Source organism: Pongo pygmaeus, chromosome 7 (assembly GCF_028885625.2).
Source record: "Pongo pygmaeus isolate AG05252 chromosome 7, NHGRI_mPonPyg2-v2.0_pri, whole genome shotgun sequence".
NCBI lineage: Eukaryota > Metazoa > Chordata > Mammalia > Primates > Hominidae > Pongo > Pongo pygmaeus.
In genome coordinates, this window is record NC_072380.2 from 105255875 (window position 1) to 105275877 (window position 20003).

General features: G+C 32.1%; 1 protein-coding gene across 9 annotated transcripts in view; it reads right to left on the reverse strand.

The window, feature by feature from the left end:
- TRIQK (triple QxxK/R motif containing) overlaps positions 1–20003 on the reverse strand; it is a 79062-nt gene that overhangs the window by 18741 nt on the left and 40318 nt on the right. For 3 of the 9 annotated variants that reach the window (XM_054499167.2, XM_063668963.1, XM_063668966.1), the window contains one exon: positions 14413–14491. In XM_054499167.2, the coding sequence (XP_054355142.1) occupies positions 14413–14473 (61 nt within the window). In that variant the 5' untranslated portion in view covers positions 14474–14491. Of the gene's footprint in view, positions 1–14412; positions 14495–18995; positions 19154–20003 lie in introns of all 9 variants that reach the window. The other 6 variants (XM_054499166.2, XM_063668965.1, XM_054499163.2 and 3 more) reach the window with 3 other exon arrangements.

Consider the following 20003-nt stretch of genomic DNA (forward strand, 5'->3'; position numbering starts at 1 on the left):
TCCCTCTGTGGGCACCAGCTAAGTTCTTCCCTGTGTGGCTTTCCACTGTGACAGGGCAGCACTGAGTTCCAATGCAAATTCCCACAATCACTGCACTCTCCCTCATGCAAGTGCACAGATTCTCTCTTAACACCACATGGCCAATGGTGAAGTACGGGAAAGGGGTGGTGTAGCTGACTCAAGATTGTCTTTTAAGTCCTCTTCAGTGCCTCTTTCTTTAATACGATGTTAAAGCCAGGTACCGGTTCACCTGTTTTTTGCTTTTTATGAAGGTGCTTTTTTTGTGTGAATAGTTGTTCAGTTTGGTGTTCCTGTGAGGGGATGATGGCTAGAGGATTCTGTTCAGCCATTTTGCTCATGAGGTTAATTTCTTATATATAGCCTATATTTATCTCAATGTGAAATCTGTCCTTTAATTAGTATGTTTAGATGTTTACATTTAATAAAACTATTGATATGTTTTCATTAAGGTCTAACTTTTTTTGTTTCTCTTTGTTCCCTTTGATTTTTGTTGCTCTTTAATTTTCCTTCTTATTGTATTACTTGAACACTTTTTAGTATTACATTTAAATTATGTATTGTGATTTTGACTCTAGATTAATGTTTTAATGGTTGCTCTAGAAATTATAAAATATATACCTAACTTTCCAGACTAACTCAAATCAATTTTTATTCAATTTCCTATTTTTAAATATATTCTAAATTATGTTTAAAATTTTAACATTTTTAAAACATTAGTAATCCAATACATTTCACATTTTAATGTAATGGAAATAAGAAGTGTATTTATTTTTAGTGTTGACTTTGCTAATTATTGTTTATGTCACTTGACTTTGCTGTGCTCATTTAAGAGTAGCTTTGACATTTGTCATTGGTTATGGAAGTTTTATGCAGACAGTAGATTTTTTAAATAATTCAGGCACTTAAATGTCTACATATAAAGAATTATACAAGTGAATATACTATTGTCGTACAGGTGTTTTTGATAATTAAATGCCAGGCAAGATATTGGTGTCCCTGCTTGCTGCATGTTCTTATTATAGCCTAATAGTTTTGCAATAAAATGTGAAAGGTACATGCATAGTTAGGAGGATTATTATACTCTGGTTGCTGACATTTTATACTAATAATAAAAACTGCAGGCTATATGTGCCTGTGATTCTGTTGCAGAATAAAATTTCCTATTACTCTTTTCTCATGTTGTGATCAGTTTAATTGAAGAGTATCCTGAAATTGCTAGATCTATACTATTAATAACATAGTTATCATATTTAACTATTTATTTGTATCAATAAATTTTTCTCAATAGTATGTGATCAAAACAAAGTACAGAAATGAGTATTACGTTCAGGGTGATAACTAATGTGTAAAAGAAACAGGTCAAGTGTCTGTTATCCCAAACCTTGTATAAAAGACAAATAATAAACAAACAAAAATTGTTCAATTTATCAGGTGATAAAAAGCACTAAAAAGAATACAGTTGGCAATGGGTAGACAATGAAAGCGAGATACGTATTGTTTTAGATATGGCAGTCAAAGAAGTCCTCCTTAATAAGATTTCATTTGAGCTTATACTCAAATGAAGTTAGGAAAGAAGCCATGTGGGTAGATGATAGAAGCAATTTCAAATATTGGAAATATCGAAGTGCAAAGATTCAAAAAACACTAACTCCTAGAGGGAGTTTAACAGATAAGTTGATTAAAAAAAAATCAATTCCTAATGGCAGACTCCGTGATGCAGAACAGACCCTATGTTCATTTTCCAATTTTTGAATACATGGGCTCAAATGATAATGGAAATAGACAGGATCTCCAGCATGGTTCCCCAATATGTGATCTAATAGCTCTTTTGTTAATGAGTGTGAAGTAGAACTATTACTCCCTTTCTTTACTAAAATGGTAAAGAAAAGGAAATGTATACTCCTGGGGGAATTTCAGAGGTTGACTATATGATGAAAAACTTTATATGTGCAGTCATACTGATTATTTTCACTGGCCTCTTTATTTCCTCACTGTGATTAATTATATCATGGAAACCAACTGAATACTACTGAAAATTTAAAATTATAGTAGAATTTTCTTACTGTAGCAGAATAATGAAGTCCTTAGCACCTGGTCATAACTAGCTAATTAACCAAGCCAATGCATTTTTCTCAGGCCTGATCACAGATACTGCAAGAGGCTGTCTGTCCTTACTGGAAAAGACAGCAGTATACTTACAGTCCTACTGCAGGAGTAGATAAACTCCACATCTCAGTGTTAAAAATATGATTCCCAGAGATTTTAACTGCTTCACAACCCCACAGTATATCACAATGACAATGATATGATGTAAGTCTTGGAGAAGCCGTGGAAGGTGTCTGAGACATCTCATTCAGATATATACATAAGAGAGACAATAATAAACATTCTTTTAAAAGAGGTTTACTACCTAAATCTAATTTATGGAGGTCTGCATGTTGCAATTGTCTCCCAGAATTAAAGGTTAACTTGCCACACCCTATTTACCATTACCATCACCAGCAAGCATGATGCATAGGCTCAATTTCTTAAAAAATAAAAACAACACTCACAACTTGATTATGTTACACATCCATGCTTATGATACAACACTTTTCTACTAGGTATATGTTGCAGGGAAACTTATACATGTAAACCGATGAACAGACATGTCTAAAAATATTCATGGAAGCGTCATTCATAATAGCATTCATAGAAAAAAAACTGAGAATAATCTATAACTGTCCAAAATCAGGAGACTAGAAGAAAAATACCAGTATATGGAAATAATGGAATGCCATAAAGCATAGAAAATGAATGAACTATATCAACAGCCATGAACAAAAATAAAACTCTAAAACATGATGTTCAGTAGAAGCAAATTTTATAACAATATATACAACATGATTTCATTTATATAAAGATCACCTATATAAACTGACAAAACTAAATGATAGATTATTGGCACAAATTTAAGTGGCAAATACTTAAAGAGAATTAATACAAAATTAATATTGTGGTTATCCCTCAGAAAGATGGAGGGCATTGCAATTGCGATGGAGTATATAAAAGGCTTCTCAGCTACTGGTGTATTTTCAATTTTTAACTTGGATGATGGATACATGGTTGTTCATGTTCTTGTTTTTTAAACCTATAGTACTTATTTTACCTATGTAGGGGACCTGAAAAGTTCCTAGAGTTGAGTAGAGCATGGGACAATCTAAGCTTCTCCAGTAGATTGCTGTGACAGATACTCTATCTCTTGGAGTCTATGACATGGTAGATTCAATGGAATCTTAAGTACTGTTAGCTAACTGAGACATAGAAGCAACCCTTCAGCAGGTATGAATAAAAGAAAAGTGTCAGTCTCTAGGGTTTTGGAACAGTGCCATACCCCTTTCAGCAAGTAGCATCTGCTAAGAAACAACTCCTGGATTGCTACCAAATGGATGGAGAACTGACTACCTTGTCATGAGACTCAGGGATCATCTGGCCTGAGCTCCCAGTCATGAACTGGAGGTTATCTAGTTCAATAAACTATAAGATTAGGTATTTTAGCATTAAAAACATTTGTACATAGATCTTTATCATATTCTCACACCAGCTAGAAATAGACTGCTATGGTATTATAGCTCTCGTTGAAGAGGAACCCAAAGGACAATGAAAAAGGGAAATTGTCCCAGTGGCCAAAATTTGAGTAGTATATTTTGTTCAGTTTACCTGGAAACAGAGGTAACCTAAGAAAAGATATGATACTAGTTCTCCTGAATTGAAAGCTGAGCCAGCCACCTAGGCAGTTTGAATTCTACATACCTACAGGCAAACTAGTAAAATGGGCAATCAAATTGTTGGCTGAGGTAATTTATGCTGGTTATCAAGGTCCGTTGAAATGGTTTGTTAATACACAGCGCGTGCCAAAAGGAATATGGGAAGAGGTAAGGAAATTCCTGGGACAACTCAAGTACTACTTCGACGAATCATAAAATTTAATACAATTTTAAATTTTTAAAGGCAAAGACCCTCAGCAAACTAAGGTTCTTGAATTAAGAAGGGAAGTCATAAGTTACAACTACTATGACCAACTAGAGAACTGAGAATGATAGCCTGAACCTATATTTCTTTGCTTGCTCCTAGAATGTAACACTCATCTCCCCCATACAAACAATTTCCCTGTAAAGTCACCATTATCAAAATTTTAAAAACATTTCTTCCTCTTCCTTTAGGCCAAATCACAATAGAATAAAAGGAAGACTACTAACACAGTGAAACCCCACCTCTACTAAAAAAAAAAAAAAAAAAAAAAAAAAATTAGCCGGGCGTGGTGGCAGGCGCCTGTGGTCCCAGCTACTCGGGAGACTGAGGCAGAAGAATGGAGTAAACCTGGGAGGCGGAGTTTGCAGTGAGCTGAGATCACACCATTGCACTCCAGCCTGGGAGACAGAGCGAGACTCCATCTCAAAAAGAAAAAAAAAAAAAAAAATCCTAGACTTAGTGAACAGCAGCTCAAGCTTGATTGGGATATATGTTTGGGTAGCTGTGGAGGATGCTGGAGATATCCTTAGATCATTTTCAGAATTATTTTCATTGTCAGTGACAGAAATCCATCTTGAAATAACATGAAAATGGGAGAGAAAGAGATTGAGATTGATTGATTGATTCCAAAAGATAAGGGAAAAGGAAACATTTTTGTAGGGATTGACATAAGTTGAAGTTTTGACACTGAAGGACTTTCTCTTTCTATCATCATTTCTATTTCTTGTTTTTCTCTGGAATCATGGCTATTTCCATCTGTGGCTCACATCCTATAAAACTAAGACCAAAGTGGAATGGATACTTCTGCCTGGGATCATTTTAAACATCGTTCTCATGCCCTAAAAGATTACATTTGTGAATGGTTTCTTCCAATTACATAAGACTAAGATTCACTTAACAATGTGTGTATAGCTACCAATTCAAGCAAATTTAACAAATTAAACTAGTTCTTCTCTGTGTCCTCCTGTTAAATATGGTTTAAAAATATATACTTGAAAACTCAAGGTACATAATCAACAGAATTTCCAGCTTCAAGTCTTAAACAGGGATTATGAGTATTAACTAAAAGCAAAGTCGTTATTAAAAAGTAAACATTAATATAAAAGAATTTTCAAATTATTTCTGGAGTTTTTGATAGCAAAGATGGTAGCACACAAATTCATAATTTTACTTGCATATACAATACAGACTATCTGTGTAGTGTCAGCTTTTTAAACAAAATACTTTAAAAGCCATTTTAAGTTATAATTTCTAATTAGTAGATATTATCTGTGTTAAAATCTCCTTTGCTTATAATTCAGTATGAATAAAACATGTTTAACTCTGGCATTAGTGCTGTCCCTATAAAAAAAACACACATTTATGTACATACAAAGATATCTACTAAAACAAATATTAATATTGATAGATATAAAAACATATTTAATAAAAATAATAACTATTTAAATACCTTATTGTTATCATTTACCATTCCTCATATTACACTATTTTAGGGATGGATACAGTCATTTATATGTTCTAAAAAGTTATCTATGCCAGAAATTATTTCATATTTAAAGCAATCATTTTAACTCTGACATGGTTTTTCATGGGAGCTTCCTTAGTTTAAATTAAAAAAAAATAGATTACTTTACTGCTTTTGGCTTTTTGCTGTTCAATTCCATACCCTTGCCCAGAAACAAGACTACATCTTTGCCCTTTGTTGATATTGCTGCTCAAGCTCATTATCACGTGAATATCTGGTTATTGTTTTATAAATGTTCATTTTCTAGAAGCTCACTGTTTCTTTCTCAACAGTCGACTTTACACTAGCCACACTCATTATCATCATGTGGCAGTACTGCTCTTCCTCTGCCTTTGCTGCTTTAAAAATTAATGCACTGTTATTTTCTGAATACTGCATAAGCTGCTTATGAGTACATTATGCTATCAAGCAAGTACATGCAGAAAAGCTTCCTAAACTGTTATTCTTTCAATGAAAATACAGCTGGTTCTGCTTCAAAGGCACATCTTTTCACCTGCAAATGGACTTGCTCCTGCACTTATTCCTCAATTCATTGTCTTTTATTTGTGTCTAGAAATCTTTAATTGCCTTTAATTAGAAAAAAGTAAATTCAGTGCTTTAATCTTGCAAATACATTCAATCATAATTCTGTCTGGGATGAATACCAAGTTCTATTCACTGTCTGATCTCTATAACAAAGATATATAATTTATTGTCCATTTATATAGACCACACCAATTAAGATACAATAGAAAAGCAGAGAGATAAGAGTCAAAATATTTGAAAAGAAAAATTTGCAATCTAAATTTAATTACTCAAATGAATTATTGGAAGATGAGTTATTTACAGCATGCCAAAAATACTGGCAAATAATATTTGGTAATCAACAATAAAGACTTTTATATTTCCTTCAACATTTTTAGAATAAATCTCATCAAATGCTTCAAATCCCTCCTCCCTTCATCAAAGAGCAATACACTACTTGGAATCTTACTTTTCTTGTATTACCTAAGTTACATATAAAAGTAACACAATTTGTCATATAAAGTAAATTTGCAACTGCCATATAAACACAATTTTTAGTTATTATATTGCAAACTACAAATATCTAAAGAAGACTCATTAGAAGACTAGGGGTCAATAGTCTTTTGTATGGAATCTTGTTAAAAAAAACTCTCGTAACTATGTCAGTAAACAAATGGCCTACATTTTAACACCTTCAAGATGAATAAAATTACAAATGCTCAAAGGAAAATAACTAGGTAAAACATTAACCAATCAAATTGATAAAATGAAAATAACTACAAAGCCAGAAATAATCCAGTAGATTACCATCAGCATAATGTACCTTTACATTTAATAAATCGTGCAAAGGATAACAATTTCCTTAAAGAAAAAAAGTAAGTATTATCTACAAAGTAAACTATGCAAAAAGTAAAACTTTTCTCAAAATTATTTGGAGATATCCAGAACATGGAGAGCAGGCTGGTAAATTCATCATTGAAAATAAAAATCTCGTGCAAATTTTTCATTTTAATTTTGTTATAGAAACAATTCAAACCAATGATAATTTTTCAATGCTTGGACGTAACAGCTTGTCATACAATACCATTACAGAAAACACATCATCATTTAACACCACATTAAGTACTAAGAAACAAGCACTAAGCTTAGAGCTGCTAAAGATAAACCAAGTTGCTCATAAAATATAAATTAATTTCCAAGAAAATTCATATTAAAAACGCTAACCAAGCAAAAAGTTATACATGGAGGGGAATTATAGTTCAATAGAAGATATTACAAATAATATCAGCCTTGAGTTTGCAATTAGTACACAAAAAAGTCCACAAACATTTAAGAAGTGGTTGTATCCAAGGTACCCATGGGGATGTAGAGAAGTAAAAGAAAGACAAACAACAAAAAGAATAACAGGGAACCTGAAACGCAAAAGTAAGAAAAATTAAACAACAACATATTTCAGTAAGTATTCAATTTAGTTAAACATACGGCTTACTATTTCAAAAAAAATGATAAAATACTCAATGTAAACAGGTTAGGTTAAACAAAGGGTATATAAAATTGTAATCACCTAAGAATTAGGACAGTTGCTTTATTGATTATTTAAATATTTATTAAGTACCTTCTGTGAACATCATTAGAGATGCCAAAAAAAATTAGATGGAGCTTCTGTCTTCAAGAATATTTAAATTCTAGTAAGTACAATTTAAAAAAATATGGGAAAGATAGGAGAAAGTAATCACATTTAGAAGTTTAAAAATCCTTATTGTCTAGGTTAAATAAGGATATTAATATACTTTATTAAGTCAACTATGAAAACTTGAGAATCTCCTCTCCCTTTCCCAAAACAAGGAAAGAAAAGAAAAGAAAAAAAGGAATGGAAAATGTTGAAAATTTGAAGAATGAAAAAGAAAACATAGTCAAAAAGTTTCAAGAAAAAAGGTTAGAGCGGAGATTAGCAAAGGAAAAATCACTACAAATGAAAAATATAAATGAAAATGTGAAAATATATCAAGATTTTTAATTCATAGTAAATTATATAGAATTAAATTTGCTTGCTTGAAAACAAAGATTCTCCAGCTATATTAAAAAATCAATCACAACATTAATTTATAGATTAAAATAAAGGGATAAGAAAAATACCAGAATACTTAACAAAATAACAAAAAGTATTTTACCAATATTAATATAAAACAAAAAGAAGTCTAAACAGAAACTTCATAAGTACTTTATAAATAAAAAAGTCATTATATAATAGAAAAGGGGAAATCATCATAAATATATACCAATTTACAAATGCTAAGCAATGAAAACATAGCTTCAAATATATAAAGCAAAAACTGATAGCATTACAAGAATTGAAAACTATAGTCTTAGGGTATTTTAATTCTCATTTTTCACAAAATGACAGCTAAAATATATAAAAAGTACACAATAGAGTTGAAAACTATAATTAATATAAGTAGTACTGAATCCTAATATTGGAGAATACCTATTCCTTTCAAGCACAGGGAATGTTAACAAAATTGACTGCATACTAATTCAGACAGGAAATACTAATATCAAAAACTGATATACACAAAACATTGTCGGTACAAGAAACAAGGCTAAAAATCAATTTGAGAAAAAGTAAGAGTGGAGTTTTGAATGTTATTAAAGTTAAGCTATTATCAGCTTAAAATAGACTGTTACATTTTATGGAAGCCTCATGATAACCACAAAGAAAAAAACTAATAATAGATACAGAAAAGATAAACAAAAAAACTAATATTAGATTCAGAAGAGAGAAGTAGAAAGTATCAAAGTATATCACAACAAAAATTATCAAATTGCAAAGACCATACCAAGCAAGGAAGAGAGGAACAAAAGAAATACAAAACAGACAGGAAACAATTAACAAAAAATGACAATAAAAAGCCCTTACTATCAAAAATTACTCTAAATGTAAATATATTAAACTCACCAATCAAAAGATATGGAGTCTCTCAATGGATAAAATGGTTCAGTTATATGCTGTCTATAAAAGACTAGCTTTAGATTTAATGACACACACACAGGCTGAAAGTAAAGAGATGGAAAAAGATATTCCATCCAAATAGTAACCCAAAAAGAGCAGGAGTAGCTATACTTATATCTGACTAAGTAGAATTTAAACCAAAAACTGTTACAAGAGATGAAGAAGGTCATTGCATAATGATAAATGAATTAACTTAACAGGAAGATATAACGATTATAAATTTAAAAATACACATATATGCATACGTGTACATACATATATACATACATATGTGTGTATATATGTACATACATGTATATGCATATATACATATCTACATACACAAGTATATATGTATATATGAGTGTACATATATATGTATATGTGTGTGTAGACATATATATATATGCACCCAACATCAAAGAATCTAAATGCACAAAACAGCCATGGAACTGAAGAAATAGAAAGCAATACCATAACAGTAGTCAAAAATGGATAGATTATTGAGACAAAAAACTCAAGAAAAAACACAGATTTAAACAATACTACAGAACAAATGGACTTAACAAATGTATATGGAACATTCCAAACAAAAGTAACAGCATACATATTCTTCTCAAGTGCACCCTAACATTCTCCAGGATAAATCACATGCTAGGTCACAAAGTAAGTTTTAACAAATTTAAGAAGACTGAAATCATTCCAAGTATCTTTTATAAGCACAATAGAATAAAACTAGAAATCAATAACAAAAGGAAAATAGGAAATTCACAAATACATGAAAAGTAAACAAGGAACCCATGAACAATCATTCAGTAAAAGAAATCAAATGGAAAATAAAACGTTTTGAAAGGAATGAAAATGAAAACACAATATAACAAAATTAATGGGATGCAGCAAAGGTAGTACTGAGAAAAAAGTTTATTAACAATAAACAACTACATTTAAAAAGAAATATCTCAAACAACCTAACTTTATACCTCAAAAAATCAGAAAAAGAACAACCCTAAGCACAAAGTTGCCAGGAAAAGGCAAAATAGTAAAGATTCTGGCAGAAATAAATGAAATAGAGGATAGAAAAACAATGTGGAAAAAATCAATGAAACTCATCACACACGAAATAGCAGACATTACAACTGATGCCACAGAAATGAAAAAGATCATAAGGGGCATTTAGAAACAATTATACACCGACAAACTGAATAAACTAGAAGAAATGGGTAAGTTCCTAAAAATATGCAACCAAGCAAGAATGAATCAAGAAGAAATAGAAAGCCTGAAAACTAGTAACAAATGAGACTGAATCAATAGTCAGAAACTTCCCAATAAAGAAAAGCCCAGTACTGGATGACTTCGATTCTATGAAACATTAAAAAAAATCCTTCTTAAAGTCTCCCAAAATACGGAAAAGGAGGGAACACCTTCAAACTCATTTTATAAAGCTAGCCAGCATTACCTTGATTTGAAAGCCAAAGACACCACAACAAAAGAAAACTGCTGACCACTATTCTCTTATGAACATAAAACAAAAATCCTCAAGAAAATATTGGCAAACAAAATTCAACAGCACATAAAAGAGATCATACACAATGACCAAGTGGGATTTATCCCTGGGCTATAAGGATGGTTCAACATATGAAAATCAATTCATATGATAAAGTACATTAACAAAATGAAGAATAAAAATCACATAATGATCTCAACAAATGCAGAAGAAGCATTTAACAAAAAGTTCACCAGGAACTTTAACAAATTTACAAGAAAAAAAACCCATCAAAAAGTGGGCAAAGGATATGAACAGACACTTCTCAAAAGAAGACATTTATGTGGCCAACAAACATACGAAAAAAAGATCAGCCTCACTGGTCATTACAGAAATGCAAATCAAAACCACAGTGAGACACCATCTCATGCCAGTTAGAATGGCAATCATTAAAAAGTCAGGAAACAACAGATGCTGGAGAGGATGTGGAGAAATAGGAACACTTTTACACTGTTGGTGGGAGTGCCAATTAGTTCAACCATTATAGAAGACATTGTGGTGATTCCTCAAGGATCTAGAACCAAAAATACCATTTGACCAAGCAATTCCATTACTGGGTATATACCCAAAGGATTATAAATCATTCTACTATAAAGACACATCCACACTTACGTTTATTGAAGCACTATTCAAAATAGCAAAGACTTGGAACCAACTCCAATGCCAATCAATGATAGACTGGATAATGAAAATGTGGCACACATACACCATGGAATACTATGCAGCCATAAAAAGGAATGAGTTCATGTCCTTTGCAGGGACATGGATGAAGCTGGAAACCATCTTTCTCAGCAAACTAACACAGGAACAGAAAACCAAACACCACATGTTCTCACGCATAAGCGGGCGTTGAACATTGAGAACATATGGGCACAGGGAGGGGAACATCACACAACAGGACCTGTCAGGGGGTGGGGTGTAAGGGAAAGGATAGCATTAGGAGAAATACCTAATATAGATGACGGGTTGATGGGTGCAGCAAACCACCATGGCACATGTATACTTATGTAACAAACCCGCACGTTCTGCACGTGTATCCTAGAACTTAAGGTATAACAAAAAATAAAATTCAGCACCATTTCATGATAAAAATTCTCAATAAATTAGGTATAGAATGAATGTCCTCCTTCTTTTTTTCTAGTAGTTTTATGTCTTATATTTGCCTTTAATTCATTTTTATTTCTTGACGTTGGTATTGGCAATGATTTCTTGGAAGTAACACTAAAGAATAGGCAACTGAAGCAAAAACAAACAAGTGAGACTAAATTAAACTAAAAATCTTCTGCATGGCATAAGGAGCAATGAACAAAATAAAAAGGTAATCTACAAAATGGGAGAAAATATTTGTACACCATGTATTTGAGAAACAGTTAAGTCAAATTATATAAGGAACTTATATTTTACAATAGTAAAAAAGACAACTTGATTGAACATACTTGACTAGAAAATGGTCAAAATATCTGAACAGACATTTCTCCAAAGAAAATGGAGAAAATGACAAACAGGTATATGGAAAAGTCCTCAACCTCCCTAATTATCAGAGAAGTGCTAATCCAACCACAATAAGATAATGTCTCACACCTGTTAGGATGACTATGTTAAAAAAAAACATAATAAATGTTAGTGAGGATATAGAAAAGACAGAATCCTTGTATATTCTTAGTAGAAATGGAAAAAAATAGTATGGAGATTCCTCTAAAAATTAGAAATATAACTACTATATGACCCAGCAATCTCTCTCCTAGGCATATACCCAAAAAAAATAAAATCTCCACATTTTAGAGATACCATGTTCACTGCAGCATTATTCACAATAGCCAAGATATGGAAACAATTTAAGTGTCCACAGACAGATGATGGGATCAAGAAATTATTTTATACATATATAAAAATATATTTCACCCTTTAAAAACGAGGTCTTGCCATTTGGGAAAACATGGATGAAATTGGAGGACATTATGCTAAGTGAAGTAGGCCAGACAAAGAAAGAAAAATACTGCATGATCTCTCTTATGTTTTCAATCTTAAAAAACGGATGTCAAATATGTAGAAAAAGAGAGTGGAATGGTATTAGCAGAGTTGGAGGGAAGGGGAAATGCAGAGATGTAGGTCAAGGGTATAAAGTTGCAATTATGTAGGATGAATAAACTATAGATCTAATATACCACATGAGAACTACAGTTAATAATATTGTATTGTACACTGGATATTTGCTGAGAGTAGATTTTAGGACTCTTACCACACACAGAAAAGGTACTATGTGAGATGATGCATATTTTAATTGGTTTGACTGTAGTAATCATTTACTGTGTGTGTGTGTATGTGTATATGTGTGTGTATAGCAAAACGTGATGTTGTACACCTTAAATATGTACTATAAAAATTCTTTTTTTTTTTTTTTTGAGATGGAGTCCCACTCTGTCACCCAGGCTGTAATGCAGTAACATGATCTCTGCCCACTGCAAGCTCTGCCTCCCAGGTTCACGCCATTCTCCTGGCTCAGCCTCCCAGGTAGCTGGGACTACAGGTGCCCACAATGATGCCCGGCTTATTTTTTTTTTTTTTTTGTATTTTTAGTAGAGACGGGGTTTCACCGTGTTAGCCAGGATGGTCTCGATCTCCTGACCTTGTGATCCACCTGCCTCGGCCTCCCAAAGTGCTGGGATTACTGGCGTAAGTCAGCACGCCCGGCCTGTACTATAAAAATTCTTAATTGGCTATATGTATTCCAAATATTTTTTACTTTGTTTGCATGTCTTTTGTTTTTCAGAAATATATTTTGCTTTACAGAGCGTACTTTTTGTGTCTTATTTACGAAATAGATATATACGATATTTTGGTATCAATTATTTATATTTATTTTCTGACTTCTAATGTAACTTCTTTGTTTATCCTTTAGTTATTTAGAAGTGTTATTTTTATTAATTTATTTTGTATTTCCAAAGCAATGGTAGAGATGGAAAAAAAGTGCACTAAAGGAGAGGGTTGGGTGAAGAAGGGGAAGTTACCTTTTGCTTCTAGCTAATTTCTAATTTACTACATTTGATTAAAAAATGCAGTTATAGGATATTGATTCTTTATAACTTGGGATACTTTCTTTGTGACTTAGTATGTAGGTAGGTAATTTTTTAGAAATACTCCATGTACCCTTGAAAAGAAAATCCTGCACCTAGAGCCTAATTTAAAATAGATAAGCTTCCTGTTATCTTCCTGTGCTAAGTGAGCTTTTCTAGTCCACCGTTCTACTAGGGTAGTATCTCTTTGAGGGTCCAAGTATATCTGAGGAGTCTCAATTCCATCTACAAATCCTTATTTCCAGTCTTCCTTAATCCTTCTTTCACATATGACCCCTGGAGAATTCTCTTTCTTTTTTTCTGAACTCAGGTTTCCATATAAAAGAACATTTGTTCTACTTTATTTAGCATATTTTACAGGAGAATTTTGAAGTTATCAAATTATTGCCAATAATAGTCAACAGAATTAAAAGTTATAATATGTATACAAAGGAATGATTTAATGGATTATAAAATCAAAAATGCTGATTATATAAAAGCATTCAGCCTAAAGAATAATATTTATTTTTTGTTTTATTAAATTAATTAAAATTATAAGAGCACTGAAAAATCGTAAGTACATGAAGTTCGTATCTTTACTGGTAAGCAGGACTGCATTTAATTTTGCTTCCATAAAACTCTATAAAGTCCTTTTTCACTCATATATTTCTGTGTATCATATGTATTAGAGAAAATTTATTTTCCTAATATGCATAATTGTGTTTTTATCTTAATAGGAGTGTATCAAAGATAATTCATTGCTTACCAATTTGTTTTCTGTACTGATCAACAGGAAGTTTTATAGTAGCAGCATCTTTTCTACCCATCTTTGATCTCCAAAATGCCTGCTGAAAAGAAAACAATTATAATGAAAATTTTTTTTAAAAGGAGTATCTATAAAATCCAGAAATAGTTTATTCCATAAAATTCATTTTTAAAGCAATGGGTACAAATACCTTTGACTTATTTTCATTAAATATTCATAAAGAAAACAAAATTCTTTTAAATAAATTATCAATGATACAATTGCTGGTAATTAAATTTCTCAATCATTTGTTTTTGATAACATTCATCTTATCAAGTACTATCAGTGTTCCATTAAACCATATTGTTAAATAACATTATCTGTAAATATGAAAATCATGTAGTATTTACTTAGGTTGGGGCTTTTGGCATGCTTTTGGCATGCTTTTGGCAACATGTTTATTTCCAAGTATATATAGTTTGGATATATACTTACTACGTTACATTAAAAGTAAGGCTAAAGTTTGAATCTCAAGTATTTTTTATTTTACTTTAAAAAGCTTGACATATACATACAAAGCAGATGAATTTCAGTTCTAGTTCTGCCCCTCTTAATGTAAACAATAAAAACTACTACCATTTATTAATATTTTCATGCTTATTACATTATATGCACTGTTCGATTTAATCTACCTATTTTTATTGATATACAATAGTTGTACCTACTTTGGGTGGATATATGTAATATTTTGATACCTGTATACAATGAGTAATGACCAGTTCAGAATAATTGGGATATCCATCACCTCATTTACACGTTCTTTGTGTTGGGAGCAAAACAATTCTTCTCTTCTAAGTATTTAGAAATATATAACAAATTATTGTTAATCATAATTTTCCTACTGTACTATTGAATACTAGAAATTATTCCTTCTAATCTAACTGTATTTTTGTATCCCTTAACCAACTTCTCTACCCTTCTACCCACTTCCCATCCCTGGCTCTGGTAGCCATTATTCTACTCTCTACCTCCATGAGATCCCCTTTTTCAGCTCTCACAAATGAGTGAGAACAAGCAATATTTGTCTTTCTGTGCCTGGCTTATTTCTCTTAACATAATGACCTTCAGTTCCATCCATGTTGCTGCAAATGGCAGCGTTTCATTTTTAAGGCTGAATAATATTCCATTGTGTATAGAGACAACATTTTTGCTATCCATTTGTCTACTGATGGATGCTAAGGTTGATTCCATATCTTGGTTATTGTGAATAATGCTGCAATAAACGTGAGAGTTCAGATATGTCTTCCATATACTGATTTCCTTTCTTTTGGATATATACCCAGGAGTAGGATATCTGGATCATATGGTAGTTCTATTTTTAGTTTATTGAGGAACCTCCATATTGTTTTCCATAATGTTGTACCAATTTACATTTTCACCCACAGTGTATGACCATTCCCTTTTTTCTCCACATCCCCACCAACACTTGTTATTTTTTGTCTTTCTGGTAGTAGCCACTGTAACTAGGATGAGATGATATCTCACTGTGCTTTCAATTTGGATTTCCCTAATGATTAGTGATGTTGAGAATGTTTTTCATATACCTGTTGGCCATTTGTATCTTCTTTTGAGAAATGTCTATTCAGATCTTTGGCCCATTTTTAATTGAATTGTGTTTTGTTATTGAGTTGTTTGAGCTTCTTATATATTCTGGGTATCAATCCTTTGTTGGATGAATATTTTGCAAATACTTTCTCATATTTTGTAAGTTGTCTCTTCACTGTGTTGATTGTTTTCTTTGCTGTGAAGAAGCTTTCTAGCTTGATGTAATCCTACGTGTCTATTTTTGATTTTGTTGCCTGGGCTTTTGAGATCTTACCCTCCCACAATTTTTGCCAGACCAATGTCCTATAGTGTTTTCCCAATGTTTTTTCCAGTCATTTCATAGTTTTATGTCTTACATTTAAGTCTTTAATCCATTTTGAGTTGATTTTTGTATATGATGAAAGATAGAGAATCTACTTTCATTCTTCTGCATTTAGAAATCAGTTTTCCCAGGACCATTTATTAAAGAGACAATCCTTTCCCACATTGTAACTTCATGGTACTTTTATAAAAAATGAGTACACTCTAAGTGTGTGGATTTAGTTCTGGGTTCTCTGTTCTGTTCTATTGATCTATGTGTCTATTTTTATGCCAGTATCGAATTGTTTCATTACTATAAATTTGTAGTATAATTTGAAATCAGATAGTGTGATTCTCTGGCTTTGTTCTTTTTGCTCAGAACTGCTTTAGCTATTGGGGATCTTTTGGGGTTCCATGTGAATTTTAGGATTGTTCTTTAGGATTTTTGTGGAGAATGTCATTGGTATTTTGATAGAGATTGCATTAAATCAGTAGATCACTTTGGGTAGTAGAGAAATTTTAACAAGATTAATTTTATCATGAAGGAATGTTAAATTTTGTTGAATACTTTTTCAGCACCTACTGAAATAATCGTATGGTGTTTATTCTTGATTCTGTTGTTGTGATACATCACGTTTATTGATATGTGTATGTTGAACCATCCCTGCATCACTGGGGTGATCCAACTTGATCATGATGCATTACCTTTTGAACGTGTTGCTGAATTTGGTTTGTAGTGTTTTGTTGAGATTTTTACATCTATGTTCATCAGGGATATTACCTTGTAGTATTCCTTTTTTTTATTGTGTTCTTGTCTGGTTTTGGTATCAGAGTAATGCCAGCCTTGTAAAATGAGTTTGGCAGTATTCCCTCCTCTTCAATGTTTTGGAATAGTTTGAGTAGAAACGGCATTAGTTCTTCTTTAACTGTTTGGTAGAAGTCAGCAATGAATCTATCAGGTCCTGGGCTTTTCTTTGATGGAAGATTTTTTATTACTGCTTCAAACTCATGATTCATTTTTGTTTTGTTCAACTATTCTGTCTTGTCATGTTTAATCTTGGTAGGTTTTATATGCCCAGGAATGTATTCTTTTCTTCTAGATTTTTCAATTTGTTGGTATATAGTTGTTCTTAGTAGTCGCTAACGATCTTTTGTATTTCTGTGGTATCAGTTGTAATGTTTCTTTTTTGTTTCCCATTTTATTTGAGTTTTCTCCTTTTTTTCTTTGGGCAAGCAAAGGTTTGTTAATTCTACTTATCTTTTCAAAAAACAACTTTTTGTTTTGTTGATTTTTTTTGTATTTTTGGTCACAATTAAAATTTATTTCTGCTCTGTAAGTTTTATGATTTTTATTGAATTTAAATATTGCAGCAGAGAGTACAACCTGATTACCACATTCATATTCTCCTTTTCTTCCTAGCACAGACTATATTTCCTAGCCTCAATTACAATATGTCATTATTTATAGAATATAAGTGTTAGTCATAAGTATTCTTCAAACTGGTGTCTGCAAGTTTTTCCTCATTCCTTCTAGTAAGGCATTACAAGATGAAGATGAAGTCAGACAAGAACTGGTCATGTCACAAGAAAAAACATAGAGAATAGAAAGTCCAGTAATTTGGGGCTAAAAATGTTGGAAAAGCCAACTTCTTCTGAGAACTAACAGGAAAAAAACGAAAACAGGCTTTGAAGAACAAAGACCCATTAAAACTTATCAGCTTAAAAAAAAGAAAAAAAAAAGAGAGAGAGAGAGACAAAGAGCAGACTAGGGGTTTTCACTGTCTCACCTGAGCCTATTATTTCAGATCACTTCAAAGTAGACACTATTGGGTAGAAAAAGAGAAGCCTAGGAGTTCTAAAGCACAGAAAGACAGTGGACATGAGAATTAGGTCTAGGAAAGAAATTGCACTGTGTTTATTGGCACATGCAACTGAGTAGAAATGGTAAGAAGGTTACTAAAATGTGAGGGAACTATATTTACTAAGAAACCAGAAACATAATCTAAAAAAGTCTTTGAATGAAAGCCAACTTTTGGGCCTCTACATTTAAACCAGTAAACAGCAGTACCCAAGGAAGGCAAACTCTATAGAGTTTATAACATCCACTTCACACACAACTAGAAAGGAAGAACCATCCAGAGGGGAGAGCCATGAAGAATGGACAAAAAGACCATAAACTGAAACTTCTACATCAGTACAGTGGATCTTCTCAGTGGTCTCGTGAGCAGAGGTTTTATCACCACATTGGACCAATGACTCCTGTGGCTGTTTTCCATTCTTCCCTTTATAAATGGGAATGATTATTGCAGGTATAAAGCAGTTATCCACTGCTTAATCATTATTTCTTGGGGGTTTTGTGATGCTGGGGAGTAGTAGAAAAATGTCACAGGCAAACTGAGAGAGGACTGTGTGTTAGCCTGAGATCCTTGGCTTGGAGCTAGAAGCAATAAATGCTAGATGTTTAGGTTCTCTCTATTGGGGAGACAGAAAAAAATAATGTGCATAGTTATTTCCATGCCAGAAAGATAAACTATTAAAAAAACTGTTGGCTACTCACTAAAATACATGTTCTCCTTTTTCTTTTCCTCCGCGTACACTTGACTAATTTCCCGGCCTCCTTTGATGTTAGTTGTGGGCACATCACTTATTTCAACCAACAGAATGTGAGTAAATTAATGTTTCCTACTTCTAGAACTGACCTATAAAACTTTCCTTGCATACTCATTTATCTGGATGAAATGGAGATGACCTCCAGGGTAACTCTGAACATGATGTGATGAAGATGATGACAGCCTGGATCATGAATGACTGCATGGAGGACAGCTATCCAACCAGCTTGTTTTTCTGTTTCATATTGCTGTGATAAGAAAAAATAAATTTGCAGCATTTGCAGTACTATATATTTTTTGCATTTATTTGTTACAATAGTTGTCATCACTGAAACTAAAACAAACAAGTACAGATGTTTCCATATAAACTGATGCAATTATCAAACTGTAATTTTTCTAAAGAGCTTTATTAAGGTTCTAAAACACTAAATGCATTTGAAATCTGTCCTGACAAAATTGTATTGTTTATCTATATATATTGTCATACAGATAGTTAACAATGATCCCACCCAATACAGTGAAAGCCATCTCCAACTTAATAATTTTTATCCATATGTAATAAGGTTATAAGTTCAGCTAAAAACCTATTCTTCTAATCATAATAATCTTCATATTTATGGTATTATTGCAATATCTAGGAATATTCAAATTATGACAAAGTCAAATAAGTTAAATTTTCATCTCTGATAAACCATGTAGTTATTACATCTAAGAAAACATTTTAAAATTCTAGCAATAAAACCAAGACAGCACCTAATTCTATAGTCTTACTTCTTATAATTCAAAACATTAAAAATAATTCTGTCAAGACAAGCACCATAAAAATTGTCAATAGATATATTATAATTTATTCATATAGCAATCCTATTTGCATAGTATTTTGCATTTATTAATTGTAAATAGGAATCAAGTTATTTTAATCTTAATTGTGTGTAGCTAGGGAAGATACCACTCCATTTTAGGAGAGAAGTTGGATTAAATGAATAAACACTCAAGATATTATTCCCTTTTCAATTTAGTTTTTGTTCTTTGCCTTTACAGACTATGCTTAATTTTTTTTTAAAGCAAATCACTGAGGCTATATCTGCCAAAATGGTT